General features: G+C 46.9%; 1 protein-coding gene across 3 annotated transcripts in view; it reads right to left on the bottom strand.

Moving 5' to 3' along the window:
- LOC115650589 (NACHT, LRR and PYD domains-containing protein 3-like) overlaps positions 1–23,818 on the bottom strand; it is a 78,944-nt gene that overhangs the window by 7,804 nt on the left and 47,322 nt on the right. For 2 of the 3 annotated variants that reach the window (XM_030560769.1, XM_030560770.1), the window contains 5 exons: positions 19,287–19,457; positions 16,930–17,100; positions 10,722–10,889; positions 6,494–6,682; positions 3,204–3,374 (listed from right to left, as the gene is read on the bottom strand). In XM_030560769.1, coding sequence (XP_030416629.1) covers positions 3,204–3,374; positions 6,494–6,682; positions 10,722–10,889; positions 16,930–17,100; positions 19,287–19,457 — 870 coding nt within the window. The remainder of the gene's footprint in view (positions 1–3,203; positions 3,375–6,493; positions 6,683–10,721; positions 10,890–16,929; positions 17,101–19,286; positions 19,458–23,818) is intronic. The other variant, XM_030560771.1, reaches the window with a different exon arrangement.

Below are 23,818 nucleotides of genomic sequence, written 5' to 3'. Positions count from 1 at the left end.
GAGGCTGCCCTTGATAAAGTTGGCTGCCACCTCCCGCTGTTTTCAATGAGATGGAAGTCATGACCACAGGCAAAATGGCTGCCATTCTGGTTTGGGGGCTAGACAGGATATAAGGATTGTGAGGAGCTCCAAGGACAGGGCTAAAAGTAGATGGAGTGAGGGGGATCAGGGCAATGAAGGGGAGAAGGAGGTAGATTTAGGGGCGCAGGAAAATGGGCTGCAAGGCAATGTGGAGGACAGCAAGGAGCGGATTGCAGGAGGCATCTGGAGGAAGAGGAGTAGTATTTCAGGGGCTTTGACAGAGATGTGGTGGTTGGGGGATCAGGAAAGTGCTGCTTCTTAGAAAAGGCTAGACCAATCCCATAGTATGTTTACTGTGACTTTGTTGCTTATAACCTTATTTGAATACGTTTCAAGTTCTTTAATATGAATAGCTGTAACTCACCAACCCTAAATAGTAATATACATTCTTTGTGCAAGTGTGAATCAGGAAATAAATATGGAGGGTAGAAAGTCAAGACAGTGATAGGAAAGGGATAGAAGCTCCTCTACATTATGGGTGAGAAGAAATTAAATGCAGGCTCCATCTGAGCAACCAGGGAGAGAGATGCATTTTGTGTACACTGAATATTGATTTTTCAATCTATTATTTTACTCACGCTGGTGTAGTAGTAAGAGAGGTTGAGACATAAGCCCTTGTATCAGAGGCCTGGGCTAAAGTAGTGGTCAAAGCTTTGCTAATATAAAGCAAAGTCAGGCTCTGAACTGGAGGCAGGCCCTGCTCACAGAATCTGGCAAGAACAGGGCTGATATTGCAGAAATACATTCTTAAGAAGTGTTAGGCGCCAAAGACACCCACAAACACATTCCAGAAGGGTGGTACCAGAACACCTCAGTACTGACACATTCCCCACAGATAACACGAACACGTTGACCCATTTTAAAGATAGGATCAGATGACAGCATGCTGAATAGAGATCTCTGGATCGAACCAACATGTATAAGGTGATGGGTGGCACCTAGCCATGTCAGAGGGGCAATACATAACTTGTTTGTATCGGTGTATAAAATGAAGTCTCAGAGGGAATGTCTTTCACCCGTCAAGAAGAAAATGAAAAGTCCTGCCATTCACTGAGTTGCATCGATTATCACAGGCATACACGTGCTAGTGTAACTGTAGATATTGATCTGGGAAGCTAGGACGATGGTTCATTGGCAATAAACCTGACTAGGTGTCATAAACAGATAAGTAAGAGTTAATAGAACAGAAGTACTTCATATCTCTTTTGCCTGTAAAGGGTTAACAAGATCAGTGAGCCTGGCTGTCACCTGACCAGAGGACCAATCAGGGGACAGGATACTTTCAAATCTTGAGGGAGGGAAGTTTTTGTGTGTGCTGTTAGTGTTTGGTTGTTGTTCACCCTGGGTTCTGAGAGTGACCAGATGTGCAACCAGGTTTCTCTCCATCTCTCTGATACAGTCTCTTATATGTCCAGAATAGTAAGTACTAGGTAGATAAGGCGAGTTAGGCTTATGTTTGTTTTCTTTATTTGCAAATGTGTATTTGGCTGGAAGGAGTTCAAAGGTGTATTTTGCTGAAAGGATTTTAATTTGAACTTGTATACTTAGGCTGGGAGGGTATTCCCAGTGTCTATAGCTGAAAGACCCTGTAACATATTTCATCTTAAATTTACAAAGATAATTTTTACTGTTTTTCCCTCTTTAATTAAAAGTTTTTCTTGTTTAAGAACCTGATTGTTTTTTTATTCTGGTGAGACCCCAGGGGACTGGGTCTGGATCCACCAGGGAATTGGTGGGGAGAAAGGAGGGAAGGGGGAGAGAAAGTAATCCTAACACAGAGAGAAAATAACCTCTCTCTCTCAGGGAGAGTCTGGGAGGGGGAAAGAGAAGGAGGTGGGAAGGTGAATTTTCCTCTCTGTTTTAAGATTCAAGGAGTTTGAATCACAGTGATCTTCCAGGGTAACCCAGGGAGGGGAAGCCTGGGAGAGGCAACGGTGAGGGAAAGGGTTTACTTTCCTTGTGTTAAGATCCAGAGGGTCTGGGTCTTGGGGGTCCCTGGGCAAGGTTTTGTGGGGACCAGAGTGTACCAGGCACTGGAATTCCTGGTTGGTGGCAGCGCTACAAGTACTAAGCTGGTAATTGAGCTTAGAGGAATTCACGCTGGTACCCCATCTTTTGGACGCTAAGGTTCAGCGTGGGGAATTATACCATGACACCAGGTGACTTTGATACTGAAATGGGTCTTGTGGTCTCACTGGGTGGTTCGATTGAGGTCTGCTGTGCCAACTATCTGCACAGAGCTGAGACAGCACACAGAGAACAGACATGCAGCCAAATATCTGACTACATTTGACAAAGAAGTAAAAGGGAGTTAAAAAGTCAAAAGACACTAAAACCAAAAAAACCCCACCACAATTAGGGTTTTTTTTGGCAATCCCTATGAGTTTCAGGGGTCTAACTCATGATTTTTGCTCTCTTGATGTTGGCAATACTAGATTGTAGTTTTTATTGTATTAAAATAATAGTGTTTTTAACTTCAAAATATGCTGCATCTGGAATTTGCTAAAAACCACTGGACACTGTCCTCAACTGCACCAAGTTCACACTCAGCGCTGAGGAGGAGACTGAAGAAACCAGTTATAAGCCACATCTGCACTCCCTGATCCTGGGCCAGGTGGGGGACAAAATGGCTTCTCGTCTAACAGAGAGGAACCTCAGGGCTGCCCTAAGTTACCCCAGATGCTGGGCCGGCCTAGGAGAGGTGGAGCACCATGCACTCTGCCCTGGACATACACCTCCATGCTCCTCCACACCCTGTACATGGGAGCAGGGGGATGCAAGCAATGGGTAGTGCAGAGTTTGCTATACCAGCTTTCTACCACCTGAGGATTATCCTGAGTCAGGGGGATCCTTGGCTACCCCTTTAGGGCCGTTGTCCAGCTGCTTACCTGCTCAACAGGGGCTGAGGCCTGAGCCCAGTACATTCTTCAACTGTTTAACTAGTAAAATACAGGCAGTGAACACATCAGTGGGTCTCTGTTCTTTGCCTGGGGAGCAGAGTGGAGCTGGTCCGTGGCTGGGTTCCATGTACTGTAGGACATTGTGATCCGGGTACACTGAGTTTAACTCACAACATCACAGTGTTTCCAGGAACTGGCTAAAGGGAGCCAGCAGTTACTTACCCTAGTGTGTGTAGTTTGCAGTTTGGATGTTTCAGCCCCTCACACAGCCGCTGCACTCCTGAATCCTCCAGACTGTTTGCCCCTAGACCTAGGAATGTCAGGGTCTGGCTGGTGCTGAGAACAGAGGAGAGAGCCTCACAACATGCAGCTGTGAGACCACAATAGTGAAGCCTGCAAGAGACAGAGATATACAGAGTAAAATGACTTGCGTATGCCCCATTCTCTGCATTTCCCCTCACTGACACCCATGGGTATCTCCAAAGGAATTCTTAATTCAGGACAGTGGCTAGGATTCCTGTTATCTATTTATTTTGATTGAAATGATAATAAAAGACCCCTACTGAAAGTTGTAGACCCTTATGATATAATTAATTATATAAACCCTACTATGTTAAGAGAATATTACGGCTGCAAGATCAAGCACCCAAAAGTTAGGGACCGCCAAGCTTTAGGCTGCCTGGGCAACCTTAATTTAGCTCCTTTCTGTGTGTACATTTTGATATAGTCTGGGCAGGGAACTCTGGTCGCTGCTGATGCTGGGGGTGGGGTGGGGAAAAGTGGTGTGGAGTTCTCCCTGTTCCCTAACCACTCCTGCTGTGCAACCACCTTCCGGCTGCCTCCACCTGGAGATGCTGCAGAATCATTGCCTTTCTTCTTTGCAAGTGCATTGGGGTGCATGTGCTCCCCATCAGCCTTCCCTCTCCTTTCTCCCCTCAATTTGCATTAGTGGATTGGTGGACCTCCTCCTCTTCCCTCTGCCTGCCCAGCAGTCCTTTTGACCCCCACCCCACATAATGTCCCCCTTGCTGCCCCCATCTCACGTGGTCCCCCTTGTGATCCACTTTCCCCTATGGTGTGTTGCCTGTTTCCCCTGCCCTTCCTACTCACCTGCACACACCCCACACACTTATATGCTCTCCTTCACTCCCAGTCAGCTGTAGAAGGAGATTCCACACATACACACCCAAACCATTTATCTGACTAATTCCTCAGTTGACCTTTGCTCCCTCCTCACAGCACGGCAGTCTAGTGGGGAGAAGATGTTAGATTCCCCCATCTCCTTTCTTCTATATTCCCCTCCAGTGGCTGTTCCTGTCACCCGTCCTCAATGGCAGACCCTGACCCAGCCTCAGGTGAGACTTCTGCTTTAGCGATTTGGTCCATGGGGGGAAGCTGGGAAGACTGAAGGAGGGGGACTCCTGGACATGGCTGACATCCCCCTCAGCTTTCTCCTCTATCTGCTCCCATGGCTACCACTGACACCTCTGCTGGTACCATCATCATCCCCCCTGGGACAGCAGCAGAGGCAGGGACTTTGCTGCCAAACCCACCACCATCAAGGGAGCCCCTCAGTCAGGAAGAAAGGCCAGGACAGAAAAAAAGGCCGTGGCTCTGCTACCAGCTGCAGCTCCCGCTCCTCCTGCCATCCCTTCTGGAGGGCAAAGGGGTGTCTGTGGGCCTGGCGATTCTGCAGGCTTCTCAGCTCCCACTGTGCTGTGGCACAAACTGTAATTGTTCCTGGAAGACTCACAAGGCTCCAGGAGGAAGGTGCAGCTCACTCTCCAGCAGTGGGGAGATTTTGATCTTGTCCTCCAGAGTGTGATGGCCTTACTGGGGGAGGATAAAGGGAGCAAAGGGCAGTGCTCTGCAGCCAACCAGTGGGCCTGCAACTTCCAGGACTCCCTAGTCACCTTTGGGATCGAGCACAGGTTTCTATGTGTTTCTGTGGGTACAGGCAGAATCACCAACCGTGAAGATCCTCAACTCCTTCAATCACATCTACACCATCACACCTCTCAACATCGGGGCAACAGGGCGAGTCTCCACATGTGCCAGGTACTGTCCTATCTTTGCACAGGGTGTGTGTGCGCTCCTTCTGCAGGAATCTCAATCCAAACCAGCCACCAAAGCCAGCTGGTAGACTCATCTCCCGTCGATCCAGTGGGTAATGTAGACAAGCCCTCTTGCTATGGGATACAGACCTTTCTGAAAGTACATCAAGTTCCCTCACCACTCCACACACACCTTTCTCTGCCAAATCCAATCTAAAATTAACGTTTGGGCAGTACATCACCTGCTCCTAATAACCAGCAACTTGCCTGGTCGGTGATTTGTAGATCTCATATGTCTTTTTGTGGCTGCTGTCAATCCAGGGTTGGTGGGTGATGGTAGGGAGTGAGCTATCACTACCACTTTCTCCAGAGACCACCTTCTCTGCAGCGCATTACAGCCAAAACGTAAAGGAGACGGGTAGGAAGAGGCACTGAACCAGGCTCACATGCCACCCCTATTAGTTAACCTAGTACCTCCCTTGCCAAAGCAGGATTCCTCTCTACAACATGTGTTCCAGTGAGCTGTCTAGTGGAGATTTAAGATGTTCCAAGTTATGAGGCTTCCATCAGTTCCACGTGGAGACTGTTTCATGGGATAGTAGATCTCACAGCAGATCTGTCAGAGCAACACAGAAGTGTGTCTTCCCTCTCCATCCCACCAACAGTGAGTCACTTATCCCTCACTGTCCTACACCACATGGGGGAGAGAAGGGGCAACTTCCACAAGAGAGAGGAATCATCACCACTATAAGATTCTCTGCAGGGCTGTGGGAAGCACCTCAGCCCTCCAGGCAGCTAATCTGATGTTTTTAGGAGAGAACGGAGGGTGTGGACATCAGAAGTTAGTGGCATTAACTCCAGTGGTGAACAACTGCTGCAAATGGATGTTGATTTTGCTGCTCATTCTATTGGTGCTTTTGGGACAGATTTTCAGGAGAGCTCAGCTTCCAGGGTGCAGGTGTTTTGAAAATATGGGTGGAAGTGTTATAGTGGGGGCTGCTGAGTGCTGAGCTCTTTTGAAAATCTGGCCTGAAGTCCCTAGAGTCTCCCAGCTTCTCACAGGCATGGATGGGCCTTCTGCCTTGAGAGAAGAAGAAACACACAGAAATACACTGAAATAGAAGGAGGAAAAGCCAAGGATTTCCCAGGACAGTTTTGGGGTTTTTTAGAATGGGACCAGCACTGGCATCTGCTCTAACCAGCCCTGTTTGTAACTGTAAACACACAACCTCATTCCTAGCAGGCTACACTTCAACGGGTATTTTGACATTTACATCTACCTTTTCAAACCTGGCAGGCTGGGCACATATTGTGAGTCCTTCCTGCAAATGTTGGAGACACACTAGATTTTCAGATTCTCCTTGTAACTGCAGAGAGCAGATACCAGCTACGCACCCTGTCAAACACTTTCCAACAAGGACACCCGTAAATGCCTAAAGGAGGCCAAATGTTACTTACACCAGAGTCTCTAATTTACAGTTTGGGTGTGTCAGCCCCTCACACAGCAGCTGCACTCCAGAATCTCCCAGAGAAAGATGATTATCCAGGTACAACTTTGTCAGGTTCTGTTTGGTTTTGAGAAAAGCCGCGAGATCTCCACAGCCAGCAGCTGTGACACCGCACCCCCATGTACAGGACTTCCGCAAGCTGCAGTAGAGAGAAAGGTAGAGAAGGGGGATCCTGGGGTGAATGGGCTCATCACAGCTGTTCTGACAGGTGGCCCCACCCACTAGCCCCTCTGCTTGACTAATCAGCATCCAGAATGAGCCAGAATCCTGCTACAGACTCTACCCCAACTCCCGCCTCTTGTCCAGTGAGAAACTAGCAGTGGGTGGGACTTCCTGTCTAAACTCCACCCCAGGCCCTTTACCCTTCACCAATCAACAGGGAGAATGGCCAAGACACAACAAATTTCTGCTACTGACCAATGAGGAATAAGTTTTGTGGTAAGACACCTTCCTAGGCTCCGCCCCCTCACTCTTTCCATTCACCAGTAAGAATTCAGAAAGGGTAAAAATTTTCCCTTTAATTCCTGCCCACTCAGGTCCTGACCAATCAGGCTGGACTTGGTGCTAATATGTCTCAGGATGGTGCTATCCAATCAGAGTAGCGCGAGCAGCCCATCCCTACAGCTGGGCCAGGCTCAGAGCAGGAGGAGCTGGGTGATCCTGCCCCTCCATCCCCCCGGCACTAGCTCTGCGGCTGCCCTGCAGGGGAGCAGCTGTCTCACATCTCTGTGTCTGCCCCCCGGCCCACCAGCTCCTAACTCTGACCCTCAGACCTGGGGAGGGGAGACAGCAGCCAGGCAAAGCACTGGCAGCATCAAACCCACCTTCCTCTGAGACCAGGAATCAAAGTGGGGGGAGACAAAGAGAAGAAGATCCCCATGGCAGGGGGTTCCCCAAGGTTTGGGGAGGGAAGAGCCCCTGAAAGGAGGGTGACTGTGTGATCCTGTTGGCAGGGCCAGTTTCAGAGTCTCTAGAGGGGTTATAAAAGCAGATTTTCTGCTGGCTTCTGTAACCCCCTGCAGATCCTGGGCTCCTAATGGAGCTGCCAGCCAGCTGACCGGGTAACCATGGCAGCAGGCCAGCTATGACCATGTGCACTTCAAGAACCACCCACAAGTATGGCTGTCTTTGTCCTCCAAGGAGGCCTCACAGTGAGCCCCCTGCACACCCAAACATGAGCCCTCCTTATCCGTAACAGCTGCTAAATCTTGCACATATGTTGAGACACCCCTTTCACCAGAACTGGCACTGGCACGGCCTCCTTCATCACCTCATTTGCCTTAAAATATTGTTACTCTGCCCAATGGGGAGGTGTGACGGGCCTCCCAGGGTGCAAGAATAACCTGATTTTTCTTCCTAACAAAATGATGTGTAAAATGAAGGGTTTTCAGTCTAGATTTAACTTTAAATCTGTATGCAAAGTTAATCCTGGAGCTGCTCGTGCCCTTCCCCATCAACTCAAGTTGATGTTGGGTTTTAGAATATAGCTGGGTATGCATCTATTGGCAAATACTTTTATCTATTTAGGATCTTGTGGTTTTGATGCACTTCTATATTAACATGTAATTTGAGACACTAGAAAGTTTTCTTAGTGCAGAACTCCAGATGAACACCATGAAGGCTCTTATTATTCTAATTGCATAGAATGTTGCCTTTGAAATGTCTGAAGACTTTCAAATATACTGGGAATGACACCTGACATTTCAAAAATGTTTAGGAGATGGCCACCCTTCACCCTCCTCCTCCAGGCAACCCTACCTGGATTTCGTTTTGCCTCTTCATAGGTTTCAGATATTTGTTTGGATCTGATTTGGTCAGTAGACAGAGCTTTTTGAATTTTTCTGACATACTTCAACAAACCATGTGTATCGTGGTCAGAAAATTCATGAGTAGCACTGGCCCTAAGTTTGAAATGCTGATTGCTAAGTTTGTTATTGTTTAAAAACCATAACCATAGAAAAGAGAGGCCGTGTCCAATCCAAAAAGCACATTTCTGAGAACAAAAAATACAAGAGAATGAGCACAGCTCTCTGCAGGAGAAAGGAGGCTCTTGTAATTAAAGTCCTGCCTCTACCACAGACTCCCCCAGGTGACTTTGGGCAAGTCACTCTATCTTTATGGGTCTCGATTTTCCATCTGAAAAAATAATTATATTTCCTTGCCTCATCCTTTGTCTTTCTGGTCTCTCGGTGATGCTATAGTTAAGGTTTAGACCAGGTTTCTGTTTAAAATTCAACTCTTCTATAATCCTCAGGGTTAGTCAGATTGCCTTGAAAATTGGTGAACCTCATGAGTGCCTGAGATTCTATACGTGTTCCAAACTTTTAGATATTTGACCAGTTGTTCCAGAGATACAATCTCAGAGGAAAAAACATTTTTTCTTAAAGGTGGCAGATTTCAGCAGCCTTTTTCTGCTCACCAGATATGTCTGCACTGCAGTTAAACAGACTGTGCAGATCAGGGAGCCTCTGCTAAATTCCTGCTCCCTGCAATAGGAGTTTGCATTACTTTTAGACTGTGGCTTCAGGGATATGGCGTCTCCAGCACTGTAGTGACCAGAATCCAGACAGAGAGAGAGAGATCTTACCCAGAACAGGTTACCGAGAGCCATCCGAGATCCCAAGGGATTCTAATGAACTGGATGGAGTCAGGAGCAGGGGCGGCTCCAGGCCCCAGCACGCCAAGCACGTGCTTGGGGTGGCATGCCATGGGGGGTGCTCTGCTGGTCGCCAGGAGGGCAGCAGGCGGCTCCAGTGGACTTCCTGCAGGCGTGCCTGCAGAAGGTCCACTGGAGCCACAGGACCAGCGACCGGCAGAGCGCCCCCCGCACCATGCCGCCGTGCTTGGGGCGGCGAAATGTCTAGAGCCGCCCTTAGTCAGGAGAAGAGCCTGCCCTATCAAGGCATGAATTAAAAGGTGACTTTTGTTTTAGTCAGCCACCACCACAGTGCTGCAACATTCCATCTCAGGACACGCAACCTCAGCAGAACCATCCACCTTGGGAAGGTGCCAGGTGGGAGTTGGGGTTAGAGGTGTTTGTGAACGTTAGGATGCAGGGAAATGGGTTAATAATGTTTCTTAATTATTAGATAATCTTAAACCCTTCCTGCCCCGATCCTATTTTCCTGTGACCAATACAGTTCACCTTTCTGTTATAGTGTTATTTTTGGTGTGTCATTCATTTGCTGAGGTTTACTTTATTTTTATTTCAACATTTGTTTTCATCCCAAAGCGTGACAAAAAGATGAGGTGCCAGTTTTTATGGAACAGAAATTTTTAAAAAACCTCTATTGAAGAAACTTTTTGTTTCAGCCTTCTCAACTCAAATGAAATATTTTGCATTAAACTGCCTTTTCCTATTGTTGTGCATAACCTCTGGAACTGTAGTATGGGAACTTAATGCACCCATTCTCCACAGTGCCCAGGGTTCCTGCATGGACTAGGCCTCCCATGATGCTACCTACATCCTCCCATGATGCATCACACATGTTGGTCAGAGGAGAGTCCAATTGCACTAGGGAGATGTAGACCTCCAGGGAGTCTGAGTCATAGGAGAATGAGGACCTGAGGTACAACTCCCATAAGGAAATGTGCTAACAGGGACATACCGTTTAATGAAATGTTTTGTCAGTTCAACCAAAAAAATTCAATTTGGGTTGAACCAACCAAAACCAAAAAATATTTCATTTTGATTTTTCTGATGGAAAAATCAAAATATTTATATAAAATCAGAATATGAAGTTGCATTTTCCTTCATGGAATCATTCCACTGGTAAATTCTTGACTGGCTATAGACAACAGTCTGCATACGCCATTAGCTGCTTGAGCAAATTCTTCTAGTTTAAGTATTGGAGCATAAAACGTACACAATCAAGTAACAAACTCAGTTACTGCTATATATCTGCAGGTCTTGTTCCTCAGGAAGGAACAGGACGCTATTCTCCTAACTCCAGATATAAAAATAATAGGGCAAACAAATAGGATGAACACACTTAGTAGATTACAAGCTTTCTAATGACACCATACAGGGGCTATTTAGTGTAAAGCATATTCCAGTTATGTCATATTCCTAAGCATATTTCCATAAAGCATATGGAGTGCAACATCACATGCACCCTGTCAAGCTCTTTACATAGAGGACAGCTGTAAATACACAGAGGAAGCCAAATGTTACCTACTTCAGACTCTGTAATTTGCAGTTTTGTTTCAGTCCCTCACACAGCAGCTTCACACCGGCATCTCCCAGATTATTATAACCTAGATCCAGCTCTGTCAGGCTCTGGTTCGTTCTGAGAACGGTGGCAAGATCCCCACAGCAAGCGTCTGTGAGAAAACAAGAACTCAAGCTGCAGGAGAGAGAAATGCAGAGAAGGGGGATCATGATGTGAGCAGGGCTCATAACAGCTGTTCTAACAGGCAGCCCCGTCCACCAACCCTCTCCCTGACCAATCAGCATTGAGAATGGGCCAGAAAGTCTAGTCCAGGCCCTGTTTCAAGTCCCACCCCTTAGCTCATGAGTAACCAGTGTTGTGTGGATCTTCCTACTTAAGCCCCACTGCTTCCCTTGAGAGATAACCAATCAGCATTGAGAATGGCCCAGCCATGTCAATCCCCAAAACTCTGCCATTGACCAATGAGGAATAAGATTTGTTTTAAGGCTTCCTCCTTATGCAGCCCTCCAGCCCTTTCTACTGACCAACCAGAATTCAGGATGGGAACTAGGTCCCTTAAGCCCAGCCTACTGAGCTCTCAACCAACCACAGATCATCTCCAGGATGGTACAGCCCAATCAGAACAGGCCCATCGCTACAAGGAGGCTGTAAAGGGAGCTTCTTTCCAAGGCAGAGAGGGTCAGGCTCAGAGCAGGGGAGATCTTGTTCCTCCGCACCCCTGGCACTAGCTCTGGAAAACACAACCCTCTGAAGCATCTGGCATTGGCTACTGTTGAAAGACAGGATGCTGGGCTAGATGGACCATTTGTGAGCCAAACTCTCAGCCAAACCAGGGCTGCTCTTCCAACAGTGCCTGCACTGATCAAGCCTCAGGCTTGCAACAACAACCTATCCCTGAGCATAACCTGGCTCAGATGACCACCTAGGCTCAGGTATTTCCACAACCCAACTAGAGTTGCAGATCAGTCTGTGCAACAGCACCACCTGGCCAAGAGCCCTCCTGCTGCCTCAGCGCATCAGATTCTGGAGACTCCCAGCCTGGTCCTGCCCCTGCCTTGCCTGAGCCCTGTTCCAGTGTTGTCCTTGCTGTACTCTGGCCTCATTCCAGCCCTGTCACCAACCTGCTCCAGCCTTGCCTCCGCCTCCCGATCCTCTCTACACCCTCAGGCTCTGACTACCTGGCTTTGACCTTCAGCTTCTATATGGCCACTGGCTTCGATATGACTTGGCTTGTCCCTGGATTCTGACCACCCACCCTTGACCTCTTGCTTGCCCCTGCACTCCAGCTCTGGTTCTAGTCTGGTTTGTCTACAGACTGATCTGAATTTTGATTCCAGTCTGTCCCTGGATTTCATTTCCAGCATCACACCTTGGGCCCAAACCCAGCCCTACACCTAGCTGCAGCCTACACCCCAACCACTAGGCCTGCTTTTCAGAGGCACTGCTTGACACCATTGGTCTGACCCAGTATGGCCATTCTTATGTTCTACTGTCTCTGTCTCTCCCACCAGCCCACATATATGGATATTGATCTCAAAAGGCCAAAGGGTTAAAGGTGTTTATAAACTCTTTCTCTGCCCAACATTAAACGGTGATAGGTAGGATATGGGTTATTTTAAACAGAGGCCTTGTTTTTACTCAGTTATTTGGCAAATGGACAAAAACATTCATTCTAAGTAAAAGTTTATTGATTAACCACAAGAAAAAACAAAAGTCAAAACAGTCATTTATATTGAAAATGTCACTGAGTGATTATGCAAACCAAACGTAGTCAAAATCTTCTACGTCTTTCTCTTTTTGGAGGCAAAATATCAGTCTCTTATTTTCAGAATAACTTTTCTTGGATGGAAAGGAAAGGAGTAATTTTATTATCAATCCTGATGTATACTTTACTTTCCCTGTTTTTTAACAGACAGACACAAGGTGAAGAGAGACAGGATAGAAAAGATGGGTGAAAGATGAGTTTTGTTGATGTTTTTGAAACACTGTATTGCCAGTTATTTATGTATGAATGCTTTCTGGCTGGCAAGTCGACCACGACACCTGCTGCTTGGACCCTGGTTTACGATATGGTCAGGGATGTTATCTGAAAGGATCTTTTCTTCTTAGACAAGGCAGGTTTGGATGAATACAGCATAGCTGACTTCAGGATTTGATGAAAAGTCAAAAGAGTAAGAGAGAGAAGCGAAGGAAAGGAAAGAGGGGCAGAAAATACAACAAGGGAAGGGAAAACAATGCAGCATCTTATGTGCTTCTGCTGTGTTGGCAGTTTGACACCCCACTATTGGGCTGAGAATTGCATGTCATGATAATGTGATGACCTTCAGCACTCACAGGTGAAAACAAAGTTCCTTGAACAAGTTTAAGGTCAGTCGACCTTCCTCTCAGGAACAAAGTCCTTTAGATGAGCCGAGGTGAGTTGCAGTGCTGGCAGTTTGGGGGATGAGCTGAGATGCAAGGTGGGATGGGAGATGAGAGGGGGAGCTTATCTAAAGGGATTGGAATATTTTTTTCCAAAGTCTCTTTTTAAGGAACGCAAAAGTGGGAAAAGCAGGCACCATAGTTCATCTCCCTTATTTTGTCCACCAGTTAGGTCTAATATCCATCACACTAGTTTCTGGTTCCACATACCTGTTTTTCACAAGCATAATTTCAACAGCCCTTGGATTATAACAACACGGCATTTTTGGTTTAAATTAATCTATTTTTTCTATCTGGTTTTCTTGCACCTCTGGCAAGATTCAACATTGTTAACAGCTTGACCTATTTTTCATGGTTATTGTAACATCTTATGGACTCTCACATACTGTTTACATTTGAGCTCACAACGTGGGTACAGCTTATAGGCCTAATAGTCACAACAGTGCCAAGCTTTGACTGTTAGGCCTGGGGAGGGGAGGCAGTCATCAGGCCCAGCACTGGCAGCATCACACCCAGCACTGGCAGCATCACACCCACCTTCCACTGAGACCAGAGTTAAAGGAGGAAAGACAAAAAGAAAAGAGCCTCCCGGCAAGAGGGATCCCTGAGATTTTGGGAGAGAAGAGCCCCTGAGAGGGGGGCGACCATGTGAACCTGTTGGCAGGGCCTGTTTCACACTCTCTGTTGAGTTTATAAAAGCAGAAGTTCTGGTTTCTGTAATGCTCCAGCAAAGTCTGGGCTCCTGATAAAGCTGCCAGTCATTTGAGTGGGTAACCCTTGCAGCAGACTGGGTAACCATGTGCCCTCAGGGACCATCCCCAGGCATGGCTGTCTTTGTTCTCCTTCAAGGCCTCACAGGGAGCTCCCTGCACACCCAAGCATGAGCCCTCCCCAACTCCAACCAGCTGCCACATTCTCTGCATGTCCCAGACTTCACACCCATCAGAATTGGACATGGCAGTGACCCCTCCATCACTACAGTTGCCTTGAAACTATGGTCATCCTACTGAAGAGGGATCAGATCCCCTAACACTTGGGAGAGAAAAAGAGCCGCTGAATTTGTATAAGGGAGAGAAGCCCTCAATCCCTGGGTGAGCCCAAAAGTTCTGTAAGGGAGAATAGAGCCCCCAAGATATTTTGGAGGCAGGACAAGAGGAGCCCCCAGTGATGAGGGGACTCTAAGGTTGGGGTGAAAATGGAGAGTAAAACACCATGGGTATATGTGGGAAATTGGGGAGATAAGCACTAACTTGGGGAGCAGCGGCTAGGGAGAGAAGAGGCCATCCAAGATAAAGTAATGCAGAAAACACCTATAAAATTTACAGATAAAATAAGAGAAAAGACACATGAGAAGGTGAGGAGAAAAAGACCCCAAAGTGAGGAGAGGAAATGTGCGGGGAAAGAAGGACTCCAACTGGCTTCCAAAAGGAGAAAACCCCATCCCCCCCAGCAGTAGAAAAGGGTGGTTGTATTCATTTTATTAACTTTTCCCATCAACATTCATTATTAAGAACATAAGAACCCATACTGGGCCAGAACAAAAGGTCCATCTAGCCCAGTATCCTGTCTTCTGACAGTGGCCAATACCAAGTGCCCCTGATGGAATGAACAGAACAGATAATCATCAAGTGATCCATCTCCTGTCACCCATTCCCAGCTTCTGGCAAACAGACGCTAGGAACACCGTCCCTGCCCATCCTGGCTAATAGCTATTGATGGACCTAGCCTCCATGAACTTATCTAGCTCTTTTTTGAACCCGGCTAAAGTCTTGGCCTTCACAAGACCCTCTGGCATAGAGTTCCACAGGTCGACAGGGTGTTGTGTAAAGAAATACTTCCTTTCATTTGTTTTAAACCTGCTGCCTGTTAATTTCATTTTGTGACTCCTAATTCTTGTGTTGTGAGAAGGAGTAAATAACACTTCTTTATTTACTTTCTCCATACCCGTCATGATTTTTTAGATCTCTATCATTTCCCTCCTTAGTTGTCTCTTTTCCAAGTTGAAAAGTCCCAATCTTACTAATCTCTCCTCATACGGGAGCTGTTCCATACCCCTAATCATTTTTGTTGCCCTTTTCTGAATCTTTTCCCATTCAAATATATCTTTTTTGAGGTGGGGCGACCACATTTCACACAGTATTCAAGATGTGGGCGTACCATAGATTTATATAGAGGCAGGTGACTGAATCATTTCATAAACTTCCATCCACTTTTCCTCAGTCAGGCTTACAACTGAGGTAGGACCAGGACCAAATAATTACTATAAGGGTAAGGAAACGACCTTCTTCCCTTGCACCATGATATGTTCAATGGAAGAGATAAGGTTTAGGTGGGGTAAGTGAAGACCCACCATGGTGTGAACTGTAAGAGAGACCTTTGAGGAAAAGCACTGAAAGGGGGGAGAGACCCTAAATGGAATAGAGGCCCCATAGGAAGTGATATGGGGAAAGAGGGGGAGGAGAATTAATAAAGATGGTGAGGGTGAAAGAGAGAGAATGAAAGAGCTATAAAGGGAGTATCAAGGGAACAGAGAGAAAAAGGAGGAAAAAGGGGAAGTTGAAGAGAGAGGTTTAGAAAGGAAATGGCAGGAAAAAATGAGTTAAATTGGAGGGTAAACACAGACAAGTGAAAGGCTGAAGGAAAAAAGAGAAAAGAAAATACCCGAGCAAAGAGAAATAAGAGAACAGATTTTTAAAAAAGGGGCTGGGGAAAAGGAGAAATCAGGGAACTCAGGGTTTTTTTTTTAATTATTTGTAGAAAGGTTGCAGCCAGAAGATTGCAATAGGATACACACTCATTGTATGTTGAAAGTGTTCCCAAAACATGAGCCAGGCAACAGAGTTACACAACTGGCTTAAAAATCATGAAATTTTCACCATTATCCTCTATAAGACGGCATGATTCTCTGTGATAACATGGGACTCAGGAGACTTATTGGGAATGGTGGAGGACATGTGAATCCATCATTTCTGAGTTCAGTGGCAGGGAAAACCTTGGTTTTTGTCTATAACAAAATGTTAAGTGTAAAATAAAGGGGTTTCAGTCCTGATTTAACTGTAAATCTTAATTCATACTTAATCATGGAAATGCTACTATGCCTCTATATATTTCCCTAATCAATCCAAGTTGATGCTGGGTTTTAGAATATAGTTGTGTGTACAAAAATTAACAGTCTCAGCCTCAGAGGAAGCCTTCTCTTCAATCTCATCAACTCCTCATCTATCTCCGAAATCACAGTCTCCTCTCTTATGTCCACTCAGCTTGTATGCTCCCTCAAAATTCAAGAAATCCATACACTTCCAATTCCAGGACAGACTCTAATGCATTATAAAGCTCAGAGGTATTCCTTCTTCTGCCAGGTGCAAAACCAGGCATTCACAGCAATGACCTGCTATACCTGGGAATTCCTTTACAGAACCACATGCTAAACAGATGATTTGATGGTACAACTGAGATTCATAAACTAATTTCTGTAGGGGATTCATATGCTTACCCCTTTGGGGGATGAGATTTTCTTTTTGCAGAGTGGAATTACATTGGACCAATGAGTCCTGGAAACAACAGAAAAAGGATATTCCATTCAACTACTCAACAGGTTGCTGTCCCACACTTATTCTTCAGCCTTTGTCACTCTCCCTGTTGTTAGTCAAAACGCCCATTAGGCCCAGGTGTGATGCTGTTTGACTGAAATATGACTATGCTTGAGGAGTTGGGGCTGTCCTGAATGTTGGGATCCTGGTTCTACTTTACATAGAGGACACTGAATACACAGACGAGGCCAAAAGTTACTTACTCCAGTCTCCACAGTTTGCAGTTCGGGTGTTTCAGTCCCTCGCACAGTAGCCGCACTCCGGCATTGCCCAGATTATTACCACTCAGCTTCAGCTCTGTCAGGGTCCAGCTGGCTCTGAGAACAGCGGCGAGATCCCCGCAGCAAGCACTTGTGAGCTCACAATCCCGCAAGCTGCAGCCGGAGAAGGAAACACAGAGAAGAGGGATCACGCTGTGAATAGGGCTCATCATAGCGGTTCTAACAGGTGTCCCTGCCCAACAACCCCTCTCCCTGACCAATCAGTACCCAGAATGAACCTGAACTTCCCCTTCTCCCCACCCTGCTTCCCAAGTCCTCCCTCTTTGTCCAATGAGGAACTGGTGTTGAGTGGGACTTCCTACCTAAGCCCCACCCCTTGCACTTCACTCTTGACCAACTAACATTGTGAATGGCCCAGATACCCAAATCCTTAAACCTCTGCCATTGACCAATAAGGATTAAGGTTTGTGGTAAGATTTCATCACTAAGCACCGCCCCTCAGCCTTTCCACTGACCAACCAGAATTTAAAGGGCAGCCGTCTGGCCATCCGAAGTCCCACCTACCCAGCTCTCAGCCAATCAGGCTGGAATTGGCACTGATGTACCCTTGGATGGTGCGACAGGGGATCGCCCTGGCTATGAATACAAAAGACTACACTTTTCAGTATAACAAAGTGTAGAGAAAGGTGCTGTGTATTCATCACTGAGGAAACCCATTTAGGAGTTGTGGGGTGTGATAAATGAAGGGGGGGCAGGTTACTCCCTTTTTTGGACACTCAGCCAGCCAGCTAGCTATAAAGTTCCTCTTGGTGGCTGTTCTCTGTTTGCTTTACCTGTAAAGGGTTAACAATATCCCCCAGGTAAGGAAAAGAGCACCTGACCAAAAGAGCCAATGGGAAGGCTCGAACTTTTTAATTGGGAAAGAAGCTTACCCTTTGTGTTTGTGGTTGTTCTCCAGAAAGCAGAGACAGTGAGCAGCAATGCTGTACGTAGGTTTAAACCAGGCATGATCATAAACCATCAGATCTTACCTAGAACTACTTATCTGGAACTCCCAAATGTGTAAGTAGATCAGGAATGTTTTGAAAGATGCGATTAGGGCTATTTCTGTTATGGCTAATGGACTCCTATGTGCTAACCCCAGATGCTTTTCTTTGCTTGTAACCTTTAAGCAGAACCCCCAAGAAAGCTAGTTTGAGTGCTTAGTTTTTGCAATTGATCTTTTAATATCTAGCAAAAGCCTAAATACCAGATGTATTTTCTTTCTTTTTTGTTTTTAATAAAATTTACCTTTTTTAAGAACAGGATTGAATTTCTGGTGTCCTAAGAGGTTCGTGCATATTGTTTGATTAGATGATAGCAACAGCTAATTTCCTATGTTTTCTTTCTCAGCTCTTTCCCGGAGGTGGGTGGGAAAGGGCTTGAGCATACCCCACAGGGAGGAATTCTGAAATGCTCCTTCCTGGATCCAAGGGTTTGGGTTTTTTTGAATTTTGATGGTGGTAGCGTTTACCAAGCCAAGATCAGAGAAAAACTGTAACCATGGGAGTTGTATACAAGCTTGGAGTGGCAAGTATTATTTTTTAAAATCCTTGCGGGCCCCCACCTTCTACACTAAAAAGTGCCAGAGTGGGGATTCAGCCTTGACATGGAAGCGGTCCTTAATGTTTGCATCTGGTTTGTATGAAACTACCTAGTCCTGCAACTGACTGAACTTTGTGGGGAAAACCTACTTTATTAGCTACGAAAGGTAACTACTTACAGGTGTATGCCCAGGTTCATGGTTTTATGATTTTGTTTTCTGTCGGAACCAGTTGTTTCCATAACTTGCTTTCATTTCTAATAAATCTTTTTTTCCTTTTTTAAATAAACTACTTTCGTTTTCTTACAAGAGTTCACAAGTGCTGTGCGATGTACTGGAGCAGTGATTTAAGGTAAATCTGATAAACTGGGGTACATGGCACCTTTGGATGCAAAGTATCTGGTACTTATGTGAGTAGCCAGAGTCAGGGGCTGGGTATCACAGGAGAACCATTCAAAGGGACTCAGAGATTAGGGTGCCCCCCTTGTCAGCCTGCAAGGCAAAGCTGGGGCTGACATAAGCCCAGAGGAGAGTGCTTGAGTGAGTGAAGTGCTGGTGGTTTCAGGGAGATTATGCCCACCTACTACGAGTAAGATCCCCTCTTGCTGTAGGCAGGGAGTAACAAGCCCCGCTGAACCATCAGAGCGGGGCAGGGAGAGAGAAAAACACTTTTGTCCCCTCCACCGTCTCTCATCCTGTCAAGCGCTTTACATAGGTGACACCTGTGAATACACAGAGGAGGCCAAATGTTACTTACTCCAGTTTCTGCAGTTTGCAGTTGGGGTGGTTTAATCCCTTGCACAGTAGCCGCATTCCGGCATCGCCCAGATTATTACCACTCAGCTTCAGCTCTGTCAGGCTCTGGCTGGTGCTGAGAACAGCGGCGAGATCCCCACAGCAAGCGCCTGTGAGCTCACAATCCCGCAACCTGCAGCCGGAGAGAGAAACACAGGCCTGGTCTACACTACGAGTCTATATCGAATTTAGCAGTATTAAACTGAATTAATCCTGCACCTATCCACACCACGAAACCCTTTATGTTGATATATAAGGCTCTTAATACCGATATCTGTACTCCTCCCTGACGAGGGGAGTAGCGCCGAAATCAGTATTGCCATTTCAGATTCAGGTTAGTGTGGCCGCAATTCAATGGTATTGGCCTCCGGGCGGTATCCCACAGTGTACCAGTGTGACTGCTCTGGACAGCAATCTGAACTCAGATGCACTGGCCAAGTAGATAGGAAAAGCCCTATGAACTTTTGAATTTGCCCAGGGTGGAGAGCTGATCAGCACAGGTGACCATGCAGAGCTCATCAGCAGAGGTAAGCATGCAGTCTGAGAATCGAAAAAGAGCTCCAGCCTGGACCGTACAGGAGGTACTGGATCTAATTGCTATATAGGGAGATAATTGTGTGCTAGCAGAACTCTGTTCCAAAAGACAAAATGAAAAAACTTTTGAAAAAATCTCCAAGGCCATGATGGAGAGAGGCCACACTAGGGACTCAGCACTGTGCCGGGTGAAAGTTAAGGAGCTCAGACAAGCCTACCAGAAAACCAAAGAAGCAAACAGAAGGTCCGGGACAGGGCTGCAAACATGCCGCTTCTATGCTGAGCTGCATGCAATTCTGGGAGGGGGGTCCGCCGCCACTATCCCCCCCCAACCATAGATTCTGAAGAGGGGGTAATCTCAGCCATGCCTGAGGATTCTGCAGACGAAGAAGATGAGGAGGAGGAGGAGGAGGAGGAAGAGGAGGACGAGCTTGCAGAGAGCACACAGCACTCCGTTCTCCCCAACAGCCAGGACCTTTTTCTCAGCCTGACGGAAGTACCCTCCCAGCCCTTCCAAAGCGGTTATCCCAGACAATGAAGCCATGGAAGGGACCTCTGGTGAGTGTACCTTTGTAAATATAAAACATGGTTTAAAAGCAAGCGTTTTTTAATGATTAATTTGCCCTGAGGACTTGAGATGCATTCGCGGCCAGTACAGTTATTGGAAAAGTCTGTCAACATGTCTGGGGATGGAGCGGAAATCCTCCAGGGACATCTCTTTGAAGCTCTCCTGGAGGTACTCCAAAAGCCTTTGCAGAAGGTTTCTGGGCAGGGCAGCCTTATTCCATCCTCCATGGTAGGACACTTGACCACGCCATGCTAGTAGCAAGTAATCTGGTATCATTGCATGACACAGCCTAGCAGCATATGGTCCCGGTGTTTGCTGGCATTCAAGCAACATCCATTCTTTAACTCGCTGTATTATCCTCAGGAGAGTGATCTCGTTCATGGTAACCTGATTGAAATACGGGAATTTAAATAAGGAGACAGAGGTGGCCATTCCTACTGGGCTGTTTGCCTGTGGCTGAAAAAAAAAATTCTTCCCTGCAGTTAGCCAAGCTGGGAGAGGAGAGATGATTGGTGCTGAGCTTTTTCGTGTTTGGCTAGCAGTGATCTTCCCTGATACCAGCCACGCAGTGGGGTCGGGGGGTGGCTAGCAGGGATCTTCCATGATACCAGCCACGCGGTGGGGGGAGGGGTAAAGCTATCATTCCAGAGAATTGGATGGGGCGGGGGGTTGGTTTCTGCTGCTGCACGTTAACAGGAAAGCCGCAGCACTCAACGGACTTTGCTTGGTATGTGGGAAAGGAGGGCGCTGAACATAGGAAGGCTGCAGAAGCCAAAAGACAATGGCTTACCATGGCTGCATGCAAGACGAAGTCTATTGCCCGGACCTGCATCTGTGATCTCTAACACCACAGCTGCAGGCACTCAATATCAAGATGCAAAATGCGGCCTTGTACTCAAATCACATGTGCTATGTAATGTGAATAGTGTTGTTCACCGTGAAAGAGTATAAGCATTGTTCTGTACAATGTATCTTTTAAAATATTTCTCCCCCTTTTTTTCCCTCCCTCCCTCCCGCAGCTGCACATTTTTCAAGCCTCCCTCCTCCGTCCCGAAGGCTATCTCAGATAAGGTGGCAGAAAAGAAGGACACGAGACGAAATGTTCACTGAAATCATGGAATCGACCCGCAATGAAAGAGCTCATCTGACTGAGTGGAAGGACGCGGTATCAAAGTACAGGAAAGATACCAGTGAACGTGAAGATAGTAGAGATGCTCGAGATGAGAGGTGTCGGCAGGAAGATCAGCGGTGGCGGGATGCAAGGCTGGGGCTGCTGCGTGATCAAACTGACATGCTCCGGCATCTGGTGGAGCTTCAGGAACAGCAACAAGATCACAGAGTGCCGCTATAGCCCCTGTATAACCACCCTCACCACGTTCCACAGCCTGCTCACCCAGACATGTAAGAACGCGTGGAGGGGAAGCTCCGTGCAACCTCCCACTCCACCCCAGTGGACAGCCCAACCAAAAGGCTGTCATTATTTTGAACGTTTTTACTGGCCTTTTCCTTCCCTCCTATCCTCCTCCCAAACCCCACCCAGGCTACCTTGTCAGTTCTCTCCCTCTTTTTATAATCAATTAATAAAGAATACATGATTTTTAAATGATAGTGACTTTATTTCCTTAGAAAGCAAGCTGTGATCGAAGGAGGTGGGTGGATTGCTTACAGGGAATGAGTCAATCAAGGGGGCGGGTTTTCATCAAGGAGAAACAAACACAAACAGTCACACCGTACCCTGGCCAGCGATGACACTGGTTTTCAAAGCTTTTCTGATGCGCACCGCTTCCCAGTGTGCTCTTCTAATCTCCCTGGCGTCTGGCTGCACGTAATCAGTGGCCAGGTGATTTGCCTCAGCCTCCCACCCCGCCATAAAGGTCTCCCCCTTACTCTCACAGAGATTGTGGAGCACACAGCAAGCAGCAATAACAATGGGGATATTGGTTTGGCTGAGGTCTAAACGAGTCAGTAAGGTGCGCCAGCATCCCTTTAAACGACCAAATCCACATTCTACCACCATTCTGCACTTGCTCAGCCTGTAGTTGAACAGCTCCTGACTACTGTCCAGGCTGCCTGTGTAGGGCTTCATGAGCCACGGCATCAAGGGGTACGCTGGGTCCCCAAGGACAACTATAGGCATTTCAACATCCCCAACTGTTATTTTCTGGTCTGGGAAGTAATTCCCTTGCTGCAGCCATTTAAACAGATTAGTGTTCCTGAAGACGAGAGCGTCATGAACCCTTCCCGACCATCCCACGTTGATGTTGGTGAAATGTCCATTGTGATCCACCAGTGCTTGCAGCACCATTGAAAAGTATCCCTTGCGGTTTACGTACTGAGTGCTCTGGTGCTCCGGTGCCAAGATAGGGATATGAGTTCCATCTATCGCCCCACCACAGTTAGGGAATCCCATTGCAGCAAAGCCATCCACTATGACCTGCACATTTCCCAGAGTTACTACCTTTTGTAGCAGCAGCTTAGTGATTGCTTTGGCTACTTGCATAACAGCAGCCCCCGCAGTAGATTAGCCCACTCCAAATTGATTCCTGATGGACCGGTAGCTGTCTGGTGTTGCAAGCTTCCAGAGGGCTATCGCCACTCGCTTCTCAACTCTGAGGTCTGCTCTCATCTTGGTATTCTGACATTTTAGGGCAGGGGAAAGCAAGTCACAAAGTTCCATGAAAGTACCCTTATGCATGCGAAAGTTTTGCAGCCACTGGGAATCGTCCCATACCTGCAATACTATGTGGTCCCACCAATCTGTGCTTGTTTCCCAGGCCCAAAATTGGCATTCAATGGCTAGAACCTGCCCCATTACCAGCATGATCTCCAAAGTGCCGGGGCCCGTGGTTTGAAAGAATTCTGTGTCCATGTCCTCATCACTCTCGTAGCCACGCTTCCATAGCCGCCTCCTCCTCGCCTGGTTTTTCAGGTCCTGGTTCAGTATAAACTGCACGAGAATGAGCGAGGTGTTTACAACGTCCATGACTGCTGTCTTGAGCTGAGCAGGCTCTGTGCTTGCTGTGGTATGGCATCTGCACAGGTCACCCAGGAAAAGAAGTGCGAAACGGTTGTCTGCTGTTGCTTTCACGGAGGAAGGGGTGAGGATGTACCCAGAACCACCAGTGACAATGTTTTTTGCCCCATCAGGCACTGGGATCTCAACCCAGAATTCCAATGGGCAAGGGAGACTGCGAGAACTATGGGATAGCTACCCACAATACAACACTCCAGAAATCAACGCTAGCCTCAGTACATGGACGCACACAGCCGAATTAATGTGCCTAGTGTGGCCGCGTGCACTCGACTTTATACAATCTGTTTCAAAAAACTGGTTTCTGTAAAATCGGAATGATCCCGTAGTGCAGACATACCCTTAGTAACTCTTTTTGGTT

Source organism: Gopherus evgoodei, chromosome 4 (genome assembly GCF_007399415.2).
Source record: "Gopherus evgoodei ecotype Sinaloan lineage chromosome 4, rGopEvg1_v1.p, whole genome shotgun sequence".
NCBI classification, from domain to species: Eukaryota; Metazoa; Chordata; order Testudines; family Testudinidae; genus Gopherus; species Gopherus evgoodei.
Note: the sequence above shows the minus strand (reverse complement) of the source record. Positions and strands in the feature narration are given on the sequence as shown.